Consider the following 17,178-nt stretch of genomic DNA (forward strand, 5'->3'; position numbering starts at 1 on the left):
CCGAAAGCGACGGCGCACAAAGTAAATGTGTTTGTTTTTTAATTTGCTCTTTGCTGCAGCTGTTGCTGCTGTTGTTGTTGCTGTTGTTGCCGTATCGCTGTTGCTTTGCTGCTGCTGTTGTTGTTGTTGTTTGTTAGTAGCTGTTGCGTTATAATTGTTGTTGTAATATTTCTTTTTATTAGTATTCGCTGTCTGCGGCTCATTAGTATTTAGATTTGTATTAAAATTAATATTATTAATGTTGTTATTATTGTAATTATTTTTGTATTGCGTCTGCTTCATAATTTTAAGCGAAAACAAAATTATTCAATTAAATATTTATTTATATATACATGCGTATATATATATTTATTTATTTATTTTATTTTATTTTTTTTATTCGGCACAATTGTGTTCTTTTTTGTATAATTTATTAAATTTTTTGCACTTTTTTATGATTTTGTCAAACGAAAGAAATGCAAAACAATTTTTTGCGGCACTGTAAAAACAAAAGGAATTATAATTAATACACACACAAGCACATGCTACAAACACATAACAAAAAATAAGTATATATGTATATGTATAAAATTATTATAATACAAAAAAAAAAAAAAATACACAAAAAAAATTTGGATTTTCCATTTAAGCAAATCGTGAAATGAAACAATACACAGCTGAGGCATAGATATTAAATTGATATAAAAAATAAATGTATGTACATATGCATGTATGTATGTATGTATGTATGTAGTTATGTAGATGGCGACTATGTAAACAATAACAATAACATTAATAATAATAACAAACGGCTGCCGTCTTTACTATAACAAAAACACAAGCAAGCAAAAAAAAAATAATAATAAAAATAATAAGAAATGAAGTAAATATAAAAACAAAAACACGCAAAGCAAAGCTAACCACAAACATGTGGAAAGGCAGTAAAAATAATTGCTTGTAGTACTAACTTTTTTTTTCAAATGCATATGCTCAATATGAGAAGAATGCAGCAGCAAACCCAACAACAACAATAACAATAACGGCAGGCAGAGCTGAGCAGCGACGCAAGAGCGAGAGAGTGCGCTGGCTAAGCTACGCAAAGAGCGGCTCACGCGTTCACTTGCTCACTCAGTCACTCACGCACGCACAGATGCTGCCAGTGCTGCTGCAGCGCAGCCGAAAACGCTAAGGTACAATTATGTTTATGCGCTGCACGTAGTCACAATCTATTGCTGTAATACTTTGTATTCAAATGGAAATTCAGCAAAATTCGCGAATTGTGAAATTTGTGAATAAACTTCGATCGTTTTTTATTTACATATTGAACTTTCTATTCTATGTTGAATGCAAATGAATAATTGCAACTCTGATCGTACTATCGGACACTGCATAAACTCAAAAATGTATAGCGAAATTCATGTGGCGGCCGCTGGTGTTGCTGCCCTGCTTTCGTTATTGTTGTTGTGGTTTTTGTTTTTTGCTGTTGCGGCTGCTTGCAATTTGACTTTGGTTTGCAGTTACTTTTTGGTTTCCGTTTGCTGCAACTAATTTCATTTGCTAAAAATCAAATTTCGCTCAGCTATACAACACACACACACGCATACTAAACACTCTGACACTCGCACACTCACACACACAGAAACATGCATTCGCCGTCGTTTTTAGCAGAAACTTGTTGAATATGTACGTAAAAAAAACTGGTTGCGCGACATCAACTACAAGGCGCGTTCAGTTCGGCATACACAATACAGAGACGTACATACACATACACACATGCACACGCACACCTTCAACAATTGAAATTGCACTGCATATTTGCGTTGTTTATATTTATATTATTTTTTATGATTTAAGATTTCTTTTCTTTTTTTTGAATAGTTTTGCCAATTTGCACATACACTCATATACACTCTCTCACAGACACACATGCACAATACAGCGCGCACTTTTGGTCAAGAAGTGCGACATGAACTTTATTTTCTCACATGTGTATTTCCACAAAACGGGAGAAAAAATGCAAAAAAAAAAAATATATATGAAGAAAAAAGTGGGAAATAATTAAAGCAACAAAATTACACACTTCATTGCATAATTTCAGCTGCTGCTGCGGCGGCTGCTGCTGCCATTTTGATACGCGCGATCAAGTAAATACGCGTATTTCAAACGCAACACCGCGGCACACACACGAAAAAAAAACAACAAAATGCAATTGTTGGCCCGTCGGTCGCGCGACGTCGTTGTCCGTTCACGGCAAAAATCCAACAAGACATAATCTGAAAACAACAAAAAAATAACAGCACACGTCCACAGTCGGTGAAGGTTACGCCGTGCACCAGCCGCTATTCAGCGTTCTCCGAGAGCATAAAACTATACACATGTGACGTCATGTTTGACTGTTGACAGGTGTATACATTAACAAAATTTTGTAACGGCAGCTCTCAAACTGTGGAAAATAATCGTAATATTTTTGTTCATTTCAACGAAAGATCGTTAATCTTATAAACAAATTATTTCAGTTAATTTAATTTAATATGTGACGTCACGAGTACAGCTGTTACTCTCCTGTAATGCTGCTGTTATTATGTTGCCTGATTGTAGTTTTTAACATAGCGCGCCACTATTTTTTCCTAATGCGTTTAAGTTGGAAATTGTTGCATGCCAATCCAACAGTTAATTAAATAGCAAACAATCACGACTTTCTGACATAATATTACTATGTAGTTACATTGATGCCAGCAAATTTGTTTTTGGACTCTGTTTACTTACTAGCCGGTTTGTAGAGATGCTATGTAACAGAGCTATCGATAAACGTCGTTTACATATTCTGTAACATACTCATGCATGTTAACACAACGAGATTGCAGTAGTTGCCGCCAGGTGTCTCTTTAGTAATTTGAATTTGACGCTGGTAGCAAGCCACAATTTTCAAATGTTCTTTGAATAGCAATCATTCATGATTATTTATTTTGAAATAATGAAAGGCCAGTAAGGTAATTGATTTTTAAATGTAATTTATATTTTGTATATTTTCAATATGTATATAATAATAGCAATTACACAAAATAATATTAATAGACAATAATAATAATAATCATAATAGTACAATAATGATCGGTATATATATATATTTATTTATTCATATAATCATTATATCGCAGCTCAGCGATATCAAAATGAAATCATACACTCAACATGCAAACATACAAAAAAATATATATTATTATCCATATATATATGTATGTGTATATATATTACAAAAAAAAAAAAATAATAATAATAATAATAAAAAAAAAAATTATTTAATAAACAATGCAATTTGTTGGAGAAATAATTAGTGACACTGCTAGTTTTGATTTGAAATATAATCATGAGTTAGAACAAAGAATATATATAAATGTATATATATTTTACGTACGACGATCGTCGATCGATTGGGCAGAAAACATAATTTAAATAATAACAAAATAATAATATATATATATATAGAAGATACATACATAAAGGATATATGCTTGCAGTGGCATGTTTCTGTTTTTTTTATTTTTTTTTTATTTTCTATTAATGCTTATATACCGTTAGCATATAATAATAGTTCGAATTGAATTTCGCCTTAATTTTTTTGCTTGATTCGTTATGCGAATTGGAAAGTTTGCTAGTATATGTATGGATATACATATATATACATATACATATATGTATATACATACATTTATGTGTATGGATCGTCGATTGTTTTGTGGAACGCAAGAAATTTCTAAATTTAAAATTGTGTTAACGTTGCATTCTTATTATTATTTAATATACATGCATATACATATAAACATATACATATGCATATATATTATATATAATTTTATTATTTTTTAACGTGCTACGTTAATGGTTTTGCTTTTTTTTTTTTTTTTTTTTGCTCATTTCTTTTTGTTTTGTTTTGTTTCTTTCACATAAATTTAATATAATTTGCTTTAAGTTAAAATCTTTAATTCTTTAATTAGTAGAATGTTTCGTGAGTGTGTTTTCGTTCAACTTCTTTTTATACAAACAATTACAATTTTATTCAATTTCGTTTAGTTTTTCAGCATTAATTAGTGTTTTGTGTGTGGTGTGGTGAGATTTGGCAAATTTGCATTGCGTGGTGAATGTTAGTTTACACCATTCGCTCTCTTCTCTTCTTTTAAATTCACATCGTTTTTCGCTGCTCGTCTTGCCAAATGTTGCTTATTTAATTAAATACATTTTAAACATTAACTGTGCCTGCTGTTTTTGCATTTTCATAAAATTTTTAAAGTTTCCTTTGTTTTATTTTATTTATTTTTATTTTTATTTATTTTATTTTTTTTTTTTGCCAATTGCAAAAGGTGCTTTTTGTATTGTTTTTACGTGTATATAATTTTCCGATATTGTTTTATTTTATTTTTCTTTTTTTTATATTTATAATTAATAAATTTTATTTATTTATTTTGTATTTTTCTTTGCATTTATGTATATATATTTTTATATTTATACGTGTGTGTGTGTATGTGATTGTTTGTTTTTGTTTGATTTTTAAATGATTTCTTTTTGTTTATTTTTTATGCTTAAAATATAATAATTTTAATAATAATAATAAACTACGACCATTTTTGTTTTATTAAATATTTTCTTTAGCTGAACACTAGTGTTTTGTTGTTTCTTTCTTTGTTCATCCTTATTTTTTTTTATTTCTTTTTTTTTTTTTTATGTGATTTTTTTTATTTTAAGCTTTTGCTGTTGTCGCTTTTGCTCTGTTGTTGTTGTTAGGCTTTCGCTTAGTTGCTTTTGTACCTGTTGATTAGCGGGGAATAGAAAGAGAAAGAGACCATGTATTAGAAAGAGATAGCATGAGGCAACCAAAAATACAGTTTCAGTTAAACTTTTGAATAAGTGAATACAAAATCAAATGCAATTAAATATTTGTTCAAAAGTTCAAACAGATTTTAGAATACAGATACAGATTTTAATTACAGTTGAATAAATTACAAAAAAAAAAAAATATATATATATATATAAAACAAGCAACTAACCGAATTATGGTTTCTGTCAAAGGCAACTTTGTGTGTAGCTCAACAATATGAACAAAAAAATATATGAATATATATAAATATCTATATATATATATATGTATATATTTGTGTGTGTGTATATATTTGTATATATATATATGTATACATAAATATATACACATAATTCACTACGCGTGTTGTTGTTGTGTTGGTGTATTGTTGCTGTTAAATTGGTCGTTTTTGGCGCTCATGCAAAAGGTTAATGAATGCGACATTCAGTTGTAGTAGTTGTTGTTGTTGTTTAGTGTTGTTGTTGCGGCTGCTCATGTTGTTGTTGTTGTTGTTGATGATGTTACAACTACAATTATGTGGTTGTTGTGGTTTTTGTTGTTGTTGTTGTTGTTGATGTTGTTAAATGCCTACATATACTGATAGCCCATGTTGCGTCCTGCCGCTGCCGCTGCTGCTGCTGCCGCGGCAACAGGTGGATAATTTGGTGCATATTGCTGGGGTATGCCCATGGCTGGGCCAGCTGTTATCATCAGCTGCGGCTCCATTTGTATTATGTTTTTATGCTCCGTTGTATCATCCTCCTTCTCGCGCTGCGCCTCATTCAGCTCCAGTTTATCCACCTTGGTGGTGTACTCGCGCAGCACCTGCCAAATATCAAACAGAACAACAACAATATTATTATAAATTGTTATTTGATTTGTGATTGCCATTTCGTTTCGTTTTACCTGTATCAAGTAGGGCATGGCAAAGTCCATGATTTTGTGTTTCCATGCCAGTTCCAGGATAACATCGGGACGCAGCAAATCGTAGCACTTTAGAGCAGACGAGATAAATGTTAAAGATTCAAAATTCAACAGTTTATAGAAGCAGTCGCACCTGATATAGACATGCCGCAAAGCAATCGTGTGCATTGCGCTCCAGGAACCAGCCCAACAGCTCCTCGGCAATCTCCTGTTTACCAGATTCGGCAGCATACTCCATAGCATCCTTGTACAGTTTGTCCTTTTTGCATAGCTCAACGCTCTGCTTCCAGCGATTGTTGCCTATAGATTTAGAGGATAACATATATATCATATTAATTATATATGATATATGATGATATTATTGTAATATTCCCATTCCCACCTTTGTAGAGATAGGCCGCAATGCGACGGAATTCGGTGAGCTCGTGCTTCTCCAGCTTCTGCGCCAGCGCAATGGTATCGAAGTTGTCAAAGCCATCGATGGAATTGCGCAAGCCCTGGTAGTCCTCCTCATCGATGAGCAGACCATTCAGGGCCTCATTAATGGCCTTGTTGTTCAGCGATTGTACGGAACGCAAATAGGGTTTCACCAGCGGCAGATATCCTGTCTTCGAGAAGTAGTTGACGGCACGGGTATGATCCATGCGTGGAGCCAGCACCAAGAGCATGTCGTTCAAGAGCAACGGCTTGTACTCCAAATAGAATTCCGTTGCCTTGTAGTAGAGCTCAATGTTGGCCACCTTGGTGATGATGTCCTTGAAGTGGCCCTCGCGCCACGCCTCCGTCGGATGGGCCATCATGGCGAGCACAGCATTATCATATTCCTCATATTTGTCATAGAGAAAGACCAGCTCGGACCACAGATGCGCCGATTCGGCGGCACGCAACACCTTCGGTATATTGACGCGCGACCAGAACAGCTCCAGATGCTCGCGCATCTTCGATGGCTTGAACTTGGAGTAGAGTATTGCCAATTCGCTGAACATGCCCATGTGGGCGCGCTCGAGACCCAGCGCCGATTCCAGCAGCGCAATCAACTCCTCGAAATAGCCACGATTCTGATAGTAGTTAATCAAATCCTCCAGCTCATCGGCATGCACCACAATATGAAGGCCGCACATTTGCGCCAAACGGAACTCCTCAGCGTCCACACAGGCGAAACAGACCTCCTTCCAGGTGCGCGTCGAATTGGCCTTGCGTGCCGAGTCGACGGCGCCCTGGAACTCCTTCAGATAGACCAGCGTAATGGCCAGACGGGCAAAGTTGCTGACATTGTTGTACAGCAGCTTGGCCGCATCGTACATGCCATCGCTGAAGCAGCGATCACCGATCTTCTGGATGTCCGCATGATTGGGGCCCGAGATGAACTCCTCGAGATCGGCGAGGCGTCCAGTACGTGCATAGGCATAGATCAATTCGCTCTCAATGTACGATTCGCGTGCCTTCTTGCGTGCCATTTGCAGATAGCGCACCAGATCATCCCAGGACTCCACCTTGCTGGCAACATCGACAACATCCATATAGGCGCTGGGATCATCGGCCTTGATGTACGAATCGATGGCCTCCTTGACCAGGCCCTGTTGCAGCTGTGCCTTGGCCAGCTGTGACCAGACGGCCGGCTCGTTGCAGCGCTCGGCAAACTCATTAGCGCGCTCCAAATTGTTCACCTGATCGATCAGCACCTGAATGGCCGAGGTGTTCACATCGAACTTCTTGAAGATGGCGAAAGCCTCCTCGTACAGCTGATTGCTGATCGCAATGTTGGCAATGTCTGGTGCATCGTAGTTGTCCAAGCGATTGATGTAGTCCATGACACGAGTGCGATCCGCCTTGATGGCGGTCAGGATCAACAGATTCTGAAGATTGCGATGATCGCTGAAGACGGACGAGTCCAAGATGATCTTCTCGAGCAATTCGATCAGCTCATTGGGCAAATCGGCGGTCATGAATGCCTTGACCGTAACGGAGATATCATCGGGATCCTGTGTCTCCGACAGCGCTGTCTGCACCACCTGATCGATCAGTTGACGCTTGTAGGGATTTGCCTCCGACAGCACCTCGGCCCACAGCTCAGCATCGCGACGGCCAACCAGATAGCGTGCCTCGCTCTTGAACAGCGAATTCTCATTGCAAACGGCGATCAGTTCACGATCGCATTGACCCCGTTCATAGGCAACGCAGGCCAAGTGCGGATCACGCTTCTCACAGTAACGTCCGACGACGCGGCTGTCGTAGTATTGATTCTCCTTGAGGAATCGCTCCGGATTGTTGTTCGAGTCAATGTAGATCTTGGCCAGGGCATTGTGGGTGGCCGGCTCAACGCAGCCCTCATGGACGCGCGACTCCAGCCAGGGCAACAGCAGTTTCAAGCGATTACGCTTCTCCACCTCCTCCACTAGCTCATCCGTGGAGAACTGACCCTTAACGACGAGAATTAGGTTCTTGATGATATCCTCACTGCAATCGACATCGAGCAGACCGCCCACCACAACCGGCAAACGTGATGGATTCACCTTCTGCACATAGATCTCAATATATTTCTGGAGATTGTTGCGGTACAGATAGAGCACCAGATCGTGCACGAAATCGAAACGATCGCAGACAATAATCAGGGGCAATTGATCAGTCAGCTTGGCCTCCTTCAGGAAGTTCTTGACACGCTCGGGATTATAGCAATTCGATTCGCGACATATGCGCTCCACCTCCTTGATCTGATTGGTTTTACAGGCCGCCTGTATGTACTTGAAGTGCACCTCCGGATCCTGCGAGAAGTTCACAATGCTGCTCAGAAAATAGAACAGGCCATCGTAGCTCTTGAAGCTCTCAAATAGATCAATCAGCGCCTTGGTGGTCAATTGCTCGTGATACTTGGTGGCGATCTGCACACAAATCTGCAAATTCTGGCGCAGATTAGCGGTGAGCATGGCCTTCAGGCACTCCAGTGAATCCTCCACCGAGAGTGTGCCAAAGAAACTGACCAGCCACTCGGCATTTAGCATATGCGTATGGACAACGGCGCGCTTGATGTCATACAGATCCGTATAGTGTTCCAGGGCGCGCTGCAGCAGGCCGGCCTTCTCGCACAGCTGGGCGATATGGGCGCGATCGTAGTGGGTGAACATGGCGTTGCCCAGAATGGCATCAGCCACCTGCGGTGCCGACAACAGATTCATTTCGAGCAGACGCGTCTGCAGTGCTCCCTCGGCGGGACGATTATGCTTGAGGGCATCCAGCAGAAAGGCGGTGCATTGCTGCACCATCGAATGCTCCATAAAGATGTCCACGATCTGATTGATGTCGGCCAGCGGTTCCTCTTCGGCCACCAGCATGGAGGCAAAGCCGGCGCCCTGCTCCGGATTGCTGCGCATCACCGAACGCAACAGGAATATATAGTCGGGCGTGTAGTTGACCTTCTTGGCATAGAGCACGATCTTCTGGAATTGGCCCGTTTCGGCAAAGCATTGGATCACCTTGTTGGGCACATTGGCGCGCAGATAGATGGAGAGAGCGAGCGTTAGATCCGATGTCTTCACCAAGTCACCCAGCTCCTCGCTGCACTCGAGCTTCTCCTCCTTCAGCCACTTCTCGCAGAGCTGCTTCTTGCCCTGCAGGAGCACGGGACGGCAGAGCTCCAAAGACTCGAACTTATTCAGTTTACCCTGATCGAGCAGGATGCCAAAGTACTGCAAGAGCGGCGGTGTTGTCGAACCGGCTGGCGTTTGCACCTGCTGGAAACGTTGAATGGTCTGCGGTGTGCGTAGAATACCTTTTGGGGCCAATGCAGCCACCTTGGCCGCCTCGGCGTATTGGCCAGCGCCAAAGAGCTTATTGAATTTGCGCACAAACAGATCCTCAGCGCCAGCCAAATTGTTGCGCACGGCCATGCGCAGGGCGAGATCGGGATTCTGGAGCACCGTATTGATGTAGGGTATGATCTGTTCCTCGTCGACGGTCACGGACAGCACCTGGCCCTTGCGATTGACGCCAATGATGCCGCCGCTGGCCTCGTGCGGTGCGGTCACAAAAATCGTATCGGCCGATATGCGATTCATGTAGATGCACGTGGCCGTTTCCATATCGTACAAATGGATATATCCATATTTGGTTATCAAATAGATGGTATCGTATTTGGCGGATACTTGCATCGCAACCGGAAAATCATTTTGTGCCTCCGGCGGAAAGAAGACATCGACCGCCTTCTTCGGGAATGGCTGATTGCCATTCGGTGGCGTTCCCACCTCAATGATGTGCAGCTTGCCACCGGTTGCGGTGCGCACGGCGAAACAGAACAGCGTGGTCGGCTCCTTGTTGCCCTCGATCTTGAAGGTGGCAAAACTGGCGGCATGTCCCTCAATCGCTTGCGACACCTTGCGCTCCACCGAATACAGTTGCATGGCGCCAGCGACACGGCTGGGCAGCGCCGAGATGCCAACGAGCAGCAGCCACTGCTGGGAGGCATTGCAACGATAATTGATGATCTGACAGCCATTGAGCGAGGAGTGCCTATCGAACATTTTCTGTGGCATCGAATCGCCCTCCATCGACCAGTGATAGACGCTCGTCTCGGTGACCAGGGCGAGCGTATTCAGCGATATCCATTTCCAGAATACCACATCCTCGTTCATCGTGTGCGCCTTCATTTTCGACTTCATCTCAATGTTGAAGATCTGCAATGTCTTTTGCGCTGCACAGAATTGAATAGAGAAACAAAGTTTAATTATCCAAGATTTTTGCCTCGATTGAAATGAATTTGCTTACCTTTGAGCGCAATCACCTTGCTAGCCGGATTCATAATGGCCGAGTCCGCGGATATGGGACGGCGCGTCGGATTCGATGAGTCGTTCATATCAATGATGACCACCTGGGCGGTATCGTTCGTCTTCTCCCGCACACAGATGAACTTATCCGACTCCATTGTGAGCGTGCTGAATGAGAAGGAGTTCGGATTGATGCCGACATTTGTGAGCTGCAAAGAGGAGCAAAGGGAAATAGATATTCAATATTCATTTCATATTGACTTTCAATAAACTCATATATATACTAGACTAGACTACATTATTATCTATACTAACAAGATGATTATCAAATTATTATTCAAGAATTTCAAGCTTAAATTGAACTATCTATTTATTAGTTGATTATAGATCAGTCAGCAAATCGGAGAGTGAGAGATTTATTTAGTCACGTTTTGCGTGAACGTTCGCATGCACTGAGACTGAACCCAAGAGATCAGCATTATCATTAGTATTAATCATGATGCTGTGTGTGCCACCCTCGTCTATTTTGCTAGCGAAATCAAAACATTTCTATAAAACGCAATTGGCACACTAAATATACACACATATGTATATATATGTGCATATATATATATATATATAACAAAACCCTTTACAAATTCGCCTCTTGTTCTACAATCTAAACGTTGATCGTCTGGTCAATACTTAAGGTGTAAACAGCGGCGAGAAAAGTTCAAGGTTTTGCGATCGATAAAGCACTCTCTCTCTCTCTCTCTCTCTCTCTCACTCTCTCTTTGAAGTCACACACACATACAGTCAGTCCCACTCTCTCTCTTTCTCTCTCTCCATCTTGATCATTTTATCGCTAATACAAGCAAATTTTATATATACATTTTTTGGCGTCTATTATACGAATATACTTATGTATATAATTGTGTGCGAGTGGAAATTTAGTATAAATGCAATGCACTCAAACAAAGGCAACAAAGAGAAATTGCGAAGAAAGCAAGAAGGCAAGCAAAAAACCATGTGTTCTCTATGCAGCAAAGAAATTAAATCAAATGACGTTTTAGCACTTAATATTTCTATTATTATGCTTTCATTTGAAATAAGACTAGAATTGAGTCGAACAGCTTGTGAACGCCTCTTTCTGCGATTTTCAGAACTGAAGAATAGCACTAACATAAGCTAAACTGTATTTTAAGATCAGTTGGAAGCTATCAAATAATCATAATCATAATAATCACATTTAGCTCAATTAAAGTTAAGCTAAGTTCTATAAGGGGAATGCACATACAGCTGTGTCCATAAAAATAGTAATCTGATCAACAGATTTAGAGCTACCAACCATTCTTATGAACACAGCTTTAAGTGCATATATTTATATATAGAAATATATATTATATATATAGAAATATAAATAACACATTTTTAATGCCATATGTTTCTACTTAATGACTCAACTTTATTTGCTGTGATTATTGAAATGCATATTAAGTTAATTTTCCCATAAATTAACTTTCTGTACAAACAAAAATTCATATAAAGCCCAGTATTTATATTAAGCGAGCATCGCAGCTCAACTTAAAATTAATTTCTCAGTGCAATGCTTCGCTTGAGTCGCGTTTCGCTGATAAGAAAGTACAAGAAATGCCTAATTATCAGTTAAATGGTGCCTGGTGCATACACCCCATAAATAAAGCAGCAACAAAGAATAAACAAAAATAAAAGGAATAAACAACAAACATTTCATTAAGAAATTTATTTTAAATATAATGAAAATATATAAATAAAACTCTAAAATATATGTATATGCGGCTAGCATTAACCAAGTTTACTTTATAACATAGTAATCTTTTTTTTTTTTTCAAATATTTTACATTAATATTTTATATAATATTTTGTATTTAATAGTTTTATATTAAACATATTATATATATAGATCATTTGTAAGTAATAATACACACTGCTAAAGCAAATGAAAGCCAAATAGAAAGTCTAAGCTGACTAAACTAAAGAGAGACAGACAGAGACATGGGTAGAGAGAGAGAGCGCTAATGGGAGAGAAACAAAGAAACAGGGGGCGTTAATTGTCAAAATGTATAGGCTAATGTATGTGTGTGTACGTGTAAATATGTTCATGTGTTTGTACATGGATATGTACGTCAATGCACGCGTATCGATTTGTTTGACTAATTTTTTGGCATTGAAATAGTACATTTTTTGTGTTAATCAATTTGCAATGTGACCAAATGCACTCACAAATAACTACAAAATACTAGAAACAATAGGTCACAATGTAAAACAAAAATATAATAAAATAATAAAAATTGAATGTCTGCTGAATAAAATATATATTTTTAATATTCAAATGCCTGCATATGCTGTTGGTAATTTATTTAATTTTTTTATTTTATTTATTTTTTTTTTTTTTTCACAAAGCATTTTCACCTTATTTGTGTCAATTACAAATTAACATATGGACGTTTCACACTTAATGCTAGATATGACACGCACACACACACACATGCATATACACATATGTGCACACACACACGTATAGAAGAAGATCTGATCAAATTTAGTTTATACGCCCCGCTTAGAGCTTGGACAGACAATGAAACGGAACACGATTTGGGAGTAGGCTACCCTATACATATAAAAATGTGCTTTAATGGGTGATAGGCAGAGATTAAAAATATACTTAATTCAACTACAATTATTTACACAATTTATCAGATTTAATTTAAGCTCACAATGCTCAGCAATAATATATAAACATGCATAAAATCAACAGCCCGTTAAATAGAATATTATACATTATGTGAGCGCTTTACGCCGAGGCCAAATCAGGCCAAAGATTAGATAAACAACATCACGCAGAATGAGCCGCCCTTAGGCGTCTGATATGTGTATGTATGTACGTATTTTGACATGGATACAAGTGAAATTAACAATGACGCTTCGCTGACGACAATACATACATATGTATATATGTATGTACATATGTCTGTATGATCAGAAGCATACATGCACGAACGCTCATAGTAACTGTAAACATCAGTGCCTACTCTGATTACTTGTGCATCTCACTTGCGCCCACTGTTGCTCTCCTTCTCTTTCGCATAGAGGCATGGCAACGAGAAGAAACGGTTTAAAAAAGATCTTTGATTTATTCAATCAAAGCGACAACACCGAGCAACTAAGCCTAAGTTACAACATGCTTTGCTGTGGTGAATCTAGCTTATGTGTGCACATCTGTGCGTGTGTGTGTGTGTTTATATGTGCATGGTGTTTATTTCACCACAGCAGAAAAACACTTTGGATTAGTGGGAGTGATATACATAGGTATGTATGTAGATATACATATATGCATAGGAATAGCGTAACATGCTGCTCTTGTTTGAACTCCTCCAACCACCTGCCTTTGCTTAACATAGTGTAGCCAAATCAGATAATATTAGCAGTGGTCCACAATTTCCACTTTTAACGTTGCAACCGTTGCCTCTGCACCGAAACGAAAAACAGAGAGACAGAAGTTCGTTGTTACAGAGAAACCGGTTTAGCAATATACCAATACCAATACAAATGCATTGAAACTTCATACATGTACATATGCGAGCATGTGTGCGTAGATGAGCCGGCATTTGTCACCGGCAGCAAGTGCTATCTCTACCTCTGCCTCTGCTTCGCATGCTCTTTCATTTGAAACCTACACACACACACACGCACACACACACACACACACACACACACACACACACACACATGCATATACTTCTTATAAAACCATGCATATGTTATGTGTTTGCATTTTGCATGCATTTATAACAGTAAAACAACAGCAATCACGCCATAGATAAAAACTGAGCAAAACGGAAAGACAGAGAGAGCAGAAAGAGAGAGAGAGCGCAAAATCTTCCAACTGGAGTAAGTGCCGCCTTTTCTGAACGAGTTTATCGACAACACATTCACCCAACTCAGTGGACAAGAAACAGCAATTGAGAGCGTGAGAGTGAAAAATACTGATGGCTGTCAAGCGGAGGGCAGTCAACAATCGGAAGGCGGTTGGCTGGCAGAGGCGTTTACCGGCTTGCATGAGTGACTCATTCGACCATTTCGTAAGCCAGAAAAGTCAGTGAGCGAACTATAGCGCAACGTTTTCGACTAGTTTTTTTTTTTTTTGTTACCAACAAATTTTAATTAGAAATTGGACAGTGATTCACAGCTAGATAATTATGTCCTAATAAAATTTAAATGCAGTCGAATTTAATGCTCTCATAATACAAATTGATTCATTTGCATTAATAAAAAATATATCGAGATCGATTACTTCAGTAAATACATATACATATATATAATTATTATATTTATTTTGATATGTATTTAGTTCAGGTACACATGAACTGCAACCACGGTGCAATGTATTCTTATAAGAATATGCTAAGCGGCGCTTGGGCGTCTCAACAAGTGGTTTTTCCACACACACATACACACACATATATATGCACACTGAAGACTAGAGAATATCACTATATGCCCCATTCAATGGAATTTGGGGAATATGAATACTCTTACCTTAAACAAGTATAATACGAACACTCACCTGTAAATGCTCTTGAAAGCGTATGGGTAACGGTTGCGTCATCTTGACGGCCTGTTATTTTGGCTCTCTGGTTGGGAGTTACGACTTGTTGTTGTTGTATGCTGTTCTTTGGGTCTCGTTTAATAGTTGGTCTTATTTTCTTTTCTTTCGAGAGAGATAGCACACGCACTTTGTTTTGTTGTTTGATGAGTGTTAGTAAAAAAAAATCGGGAGAGAATGCGAATACTGTTGTCTGCGTCAACGTTAACGTTGACTTTTGTTTAAGTTTTTATTTTTTATTAATTTTTTATTTTGCTGCTTGATCTTGTTTTCTTTTCGGTCGTTCGTTGTTATGGTTGCTGATGTTGTTGTTGGTTTCTTTATTTTGTTTCGTCTCGGTTTAGATTTTTAGCAATTTCGTTTCGCGTTGCTTGTGAAGACACACCAAAAACTGCGCAAAGAAAGAACGAAAAAAAAAATTGTATATTTATTAATTGTGCTACAAGATATTTGCTGCTTTTGTTGCTATCACGAGAAAGTGAGGCTGCAGCGACTCCTCTAAAACACTTTTTAAAAAAACCTCGTAACGTAACGTTCATCCCCCCACACAAACACAAGCACACACACACATATATGTACAAAGAGATACTCGAAAGCACTGCCGAATTTAAGCGAAAAAACGCCTTGTTATATACTAATTTTTATTAGGAATCAATCAAGAAATTTATTTACTATTTGTAGTATTATTCACTTGAATTTCCACATATTACTTGCGCACGACCGTTTGTCGGCAAATACAACAAAATATTAATGAATCGACACCGCCGACAACACTGACAGACGACAGACATAATAACACAAGTACGAGTCAGTGACAGAACGGCCCCTGTGGTGTGTTACAACGAAATACACCACAGCTGCGAGTTGTCGTTTCGTGCGCTAGTATTGGTGCATGACAAAGTCAAATAATGAAATGTCAAAATGCGCGCCGTATGAATGTGACCACATATACACTTATACAGCAAACTTGTATATTCAATACGCCGTTTTACTAAATTATTGATTGTGCCTAAAAAGAACATAAAAGGCAATTACAATATCCCAGTAAGTCCCTCATCTATCTTAACGTGAGGCAGCACCACTGCTTCTTTTATAGCTCACCACACTGTCAGCCATGTTGAGTTGCGCTCCGACACACTTACTCATACACACAACACACTTGCATGTTTGCCCATACACACACACACACACACACACACATACTCACGCAAACGTATTTGTATAAGTACGTGTGAAGTAGTGGAAAAAAAATTTGCTTGCTATGTACATATGTATAAAACACACTTTTTGCATTGATTTTTGCCACGCAGCAATATTAAGAACTTTGATGATGCAGTTTGGCAAACTAAAGAGTTAAAGCCCAAATGTTACGCGCATATAACAAGGCAAGGAATCGCAATTGCTTTGAACACGTATGCCACATAAACAAAAAAAGAATCGTTTTGTTAGCATGAAAAACACCGCCCACTAACACTTTGGTTCAGAAATACAGTTTTCTCTTTGCAAGTGTTGTGCCGCCTGTTCGCCCAATCTCGCATTATCGCATTAGCGCATTATCGTGTAATATAATTTTAATATAATTTCTTGTTTAATGCCAAACTATGTCAAAAAGTGTTTTTTCCCCTATATTTTGTTGCTGCTTTTTCGAAGAAGGCGGAAGCGTACCAGTTTATTGTTGTAGGTTAACAATTGCACGTCTGCACGAACACACGACGATACGATTCACATTTAACATTTAACACATTATTCTTATTCGTTAAAAAATACACGAAAGAGCAAAAATTACATTGAAAAAGAAGTATGAATGAGACGACGTTGGTCACTGCAAGCTAGGGATGTACGACAAATATATATCGATATCAATAAATTGTAGCGATAACCGATTGCTTTCAAAGCCACATGCGATAGACATCGAATAAATAAATATAAGAATATTTAATATTTTATAATTGCAATTGCCAGATTTTATATAGTTTCTTATGTGATACCACAACGATGTGAGGTTTATTTAGGCGCATAATTTAATAAATCTGCTGTTAATT

At 38.5% G+C, this 17,178-nt stretch overlaps 1 protein-coding gene and 1 long non-coding RNA gene across 6 annotated transcripts; both read right to left on the reverse strand.

Moving 5' to 3' along the window:
• Positions 1–148: 148 nt before the first annotated feature.
• LOC122757165 lies at positions 149–1,793 on the reverse strand. The gene is made up of 2 exons (XR_006357081.1): positions 1,501–1,793; positions 149–276 (listed from the first exon to the last, which is right to left on the reverse strand). It is a non-coding gene; the product is annotated as an uncharacterized LOC122757165 (long non-coding RNA).
• Positions 1,794–4,683: 2,890 nt separating this feature from the next.
• On the reverse strand, positions 4,684–16,970 carry LOC6584555 (clathrin heavy chain). Of its 5 annotated transcripts, none has more exons than XM_015161274.3 (8): positions 16,802–16,970; positions 15,098–15,527; positions 10,514–10,721; positions 6,138–10,439; positions 5,889–6,055; positions 5,738–5,824; positions 5,424–5,656; positions 4,684–4,782 (listed from the first exon to the last, which is right to left on the reverse strand). In XM_015161274.3, the coding sequence occupies exons 2-8, from the start codon at positions 15,137–15,139 to the stop codon at positions 4,767–4,769; spliced, it is 5,055 nt and encodes a 1,684-aa protein (XP_015016760.1). In that variant the 5' UTR covers positions 15,140–15,527; positions 16,802–16,970; the 3' UTR covers positions 4,684–4,766. The 5 variants fall into 5 exon arrangements, with proteins under 5 accessions (XP_015016760.1, XP_032588417.1, XP_015016761.1 ...); XM_032732526.2 differs by having other exon boundaries at positions 16,923–16,959; XM_015161275.3 differs by lacking the exon at positions 16,802–16,970 and adding an exon at positions 15,809–15,915.
• Between the last annotated feature and the right edge of the window lie 208 nt (positions 16,971–17,178).

This window comes from Drosophila mojavensis, unplaced genomic scaffold, assembly GCF_018153725.1.
Source record: "Drosophila mojavensis isolate 15081-1352.22 unplaced genomic scaffold, ASM1815372v1 contig_136, whole genome shotgun sequence".
In the NCBI taxonomy this organism is placed as follows: domain Eukaryota; kingdom Metazoa; phylum Arthropoda; class Insecta; order Diptera; family Drosophilidae; genus Drosophila; species Drosophila mojavensis.

Excerpts from the sequence above, each read along its gene's own strand:
- LOC6584555 (XM_015161274.3), bottom strand. The coding sequence starts at position 15,139 with ATGACGCAACCGTTACCCATACGCTTTCAAGAGCATTTACAG. Across the intron at positions 10,722-15,097 it reads GCTTTCAAGAGCATTTACAG|CTCACAAATGTCGGCATCAA; the intron begins GTGAGTGTTCGT and ends TCCTCTTTGCAG. Across the intron at positions 5,657-5,737 it reads CCATGCCCTACTTGATACAG|GTGCTGCGCGAGTACACCAC; the intron begins GTAAAACGAAAC and ends GATATTTGGCAG.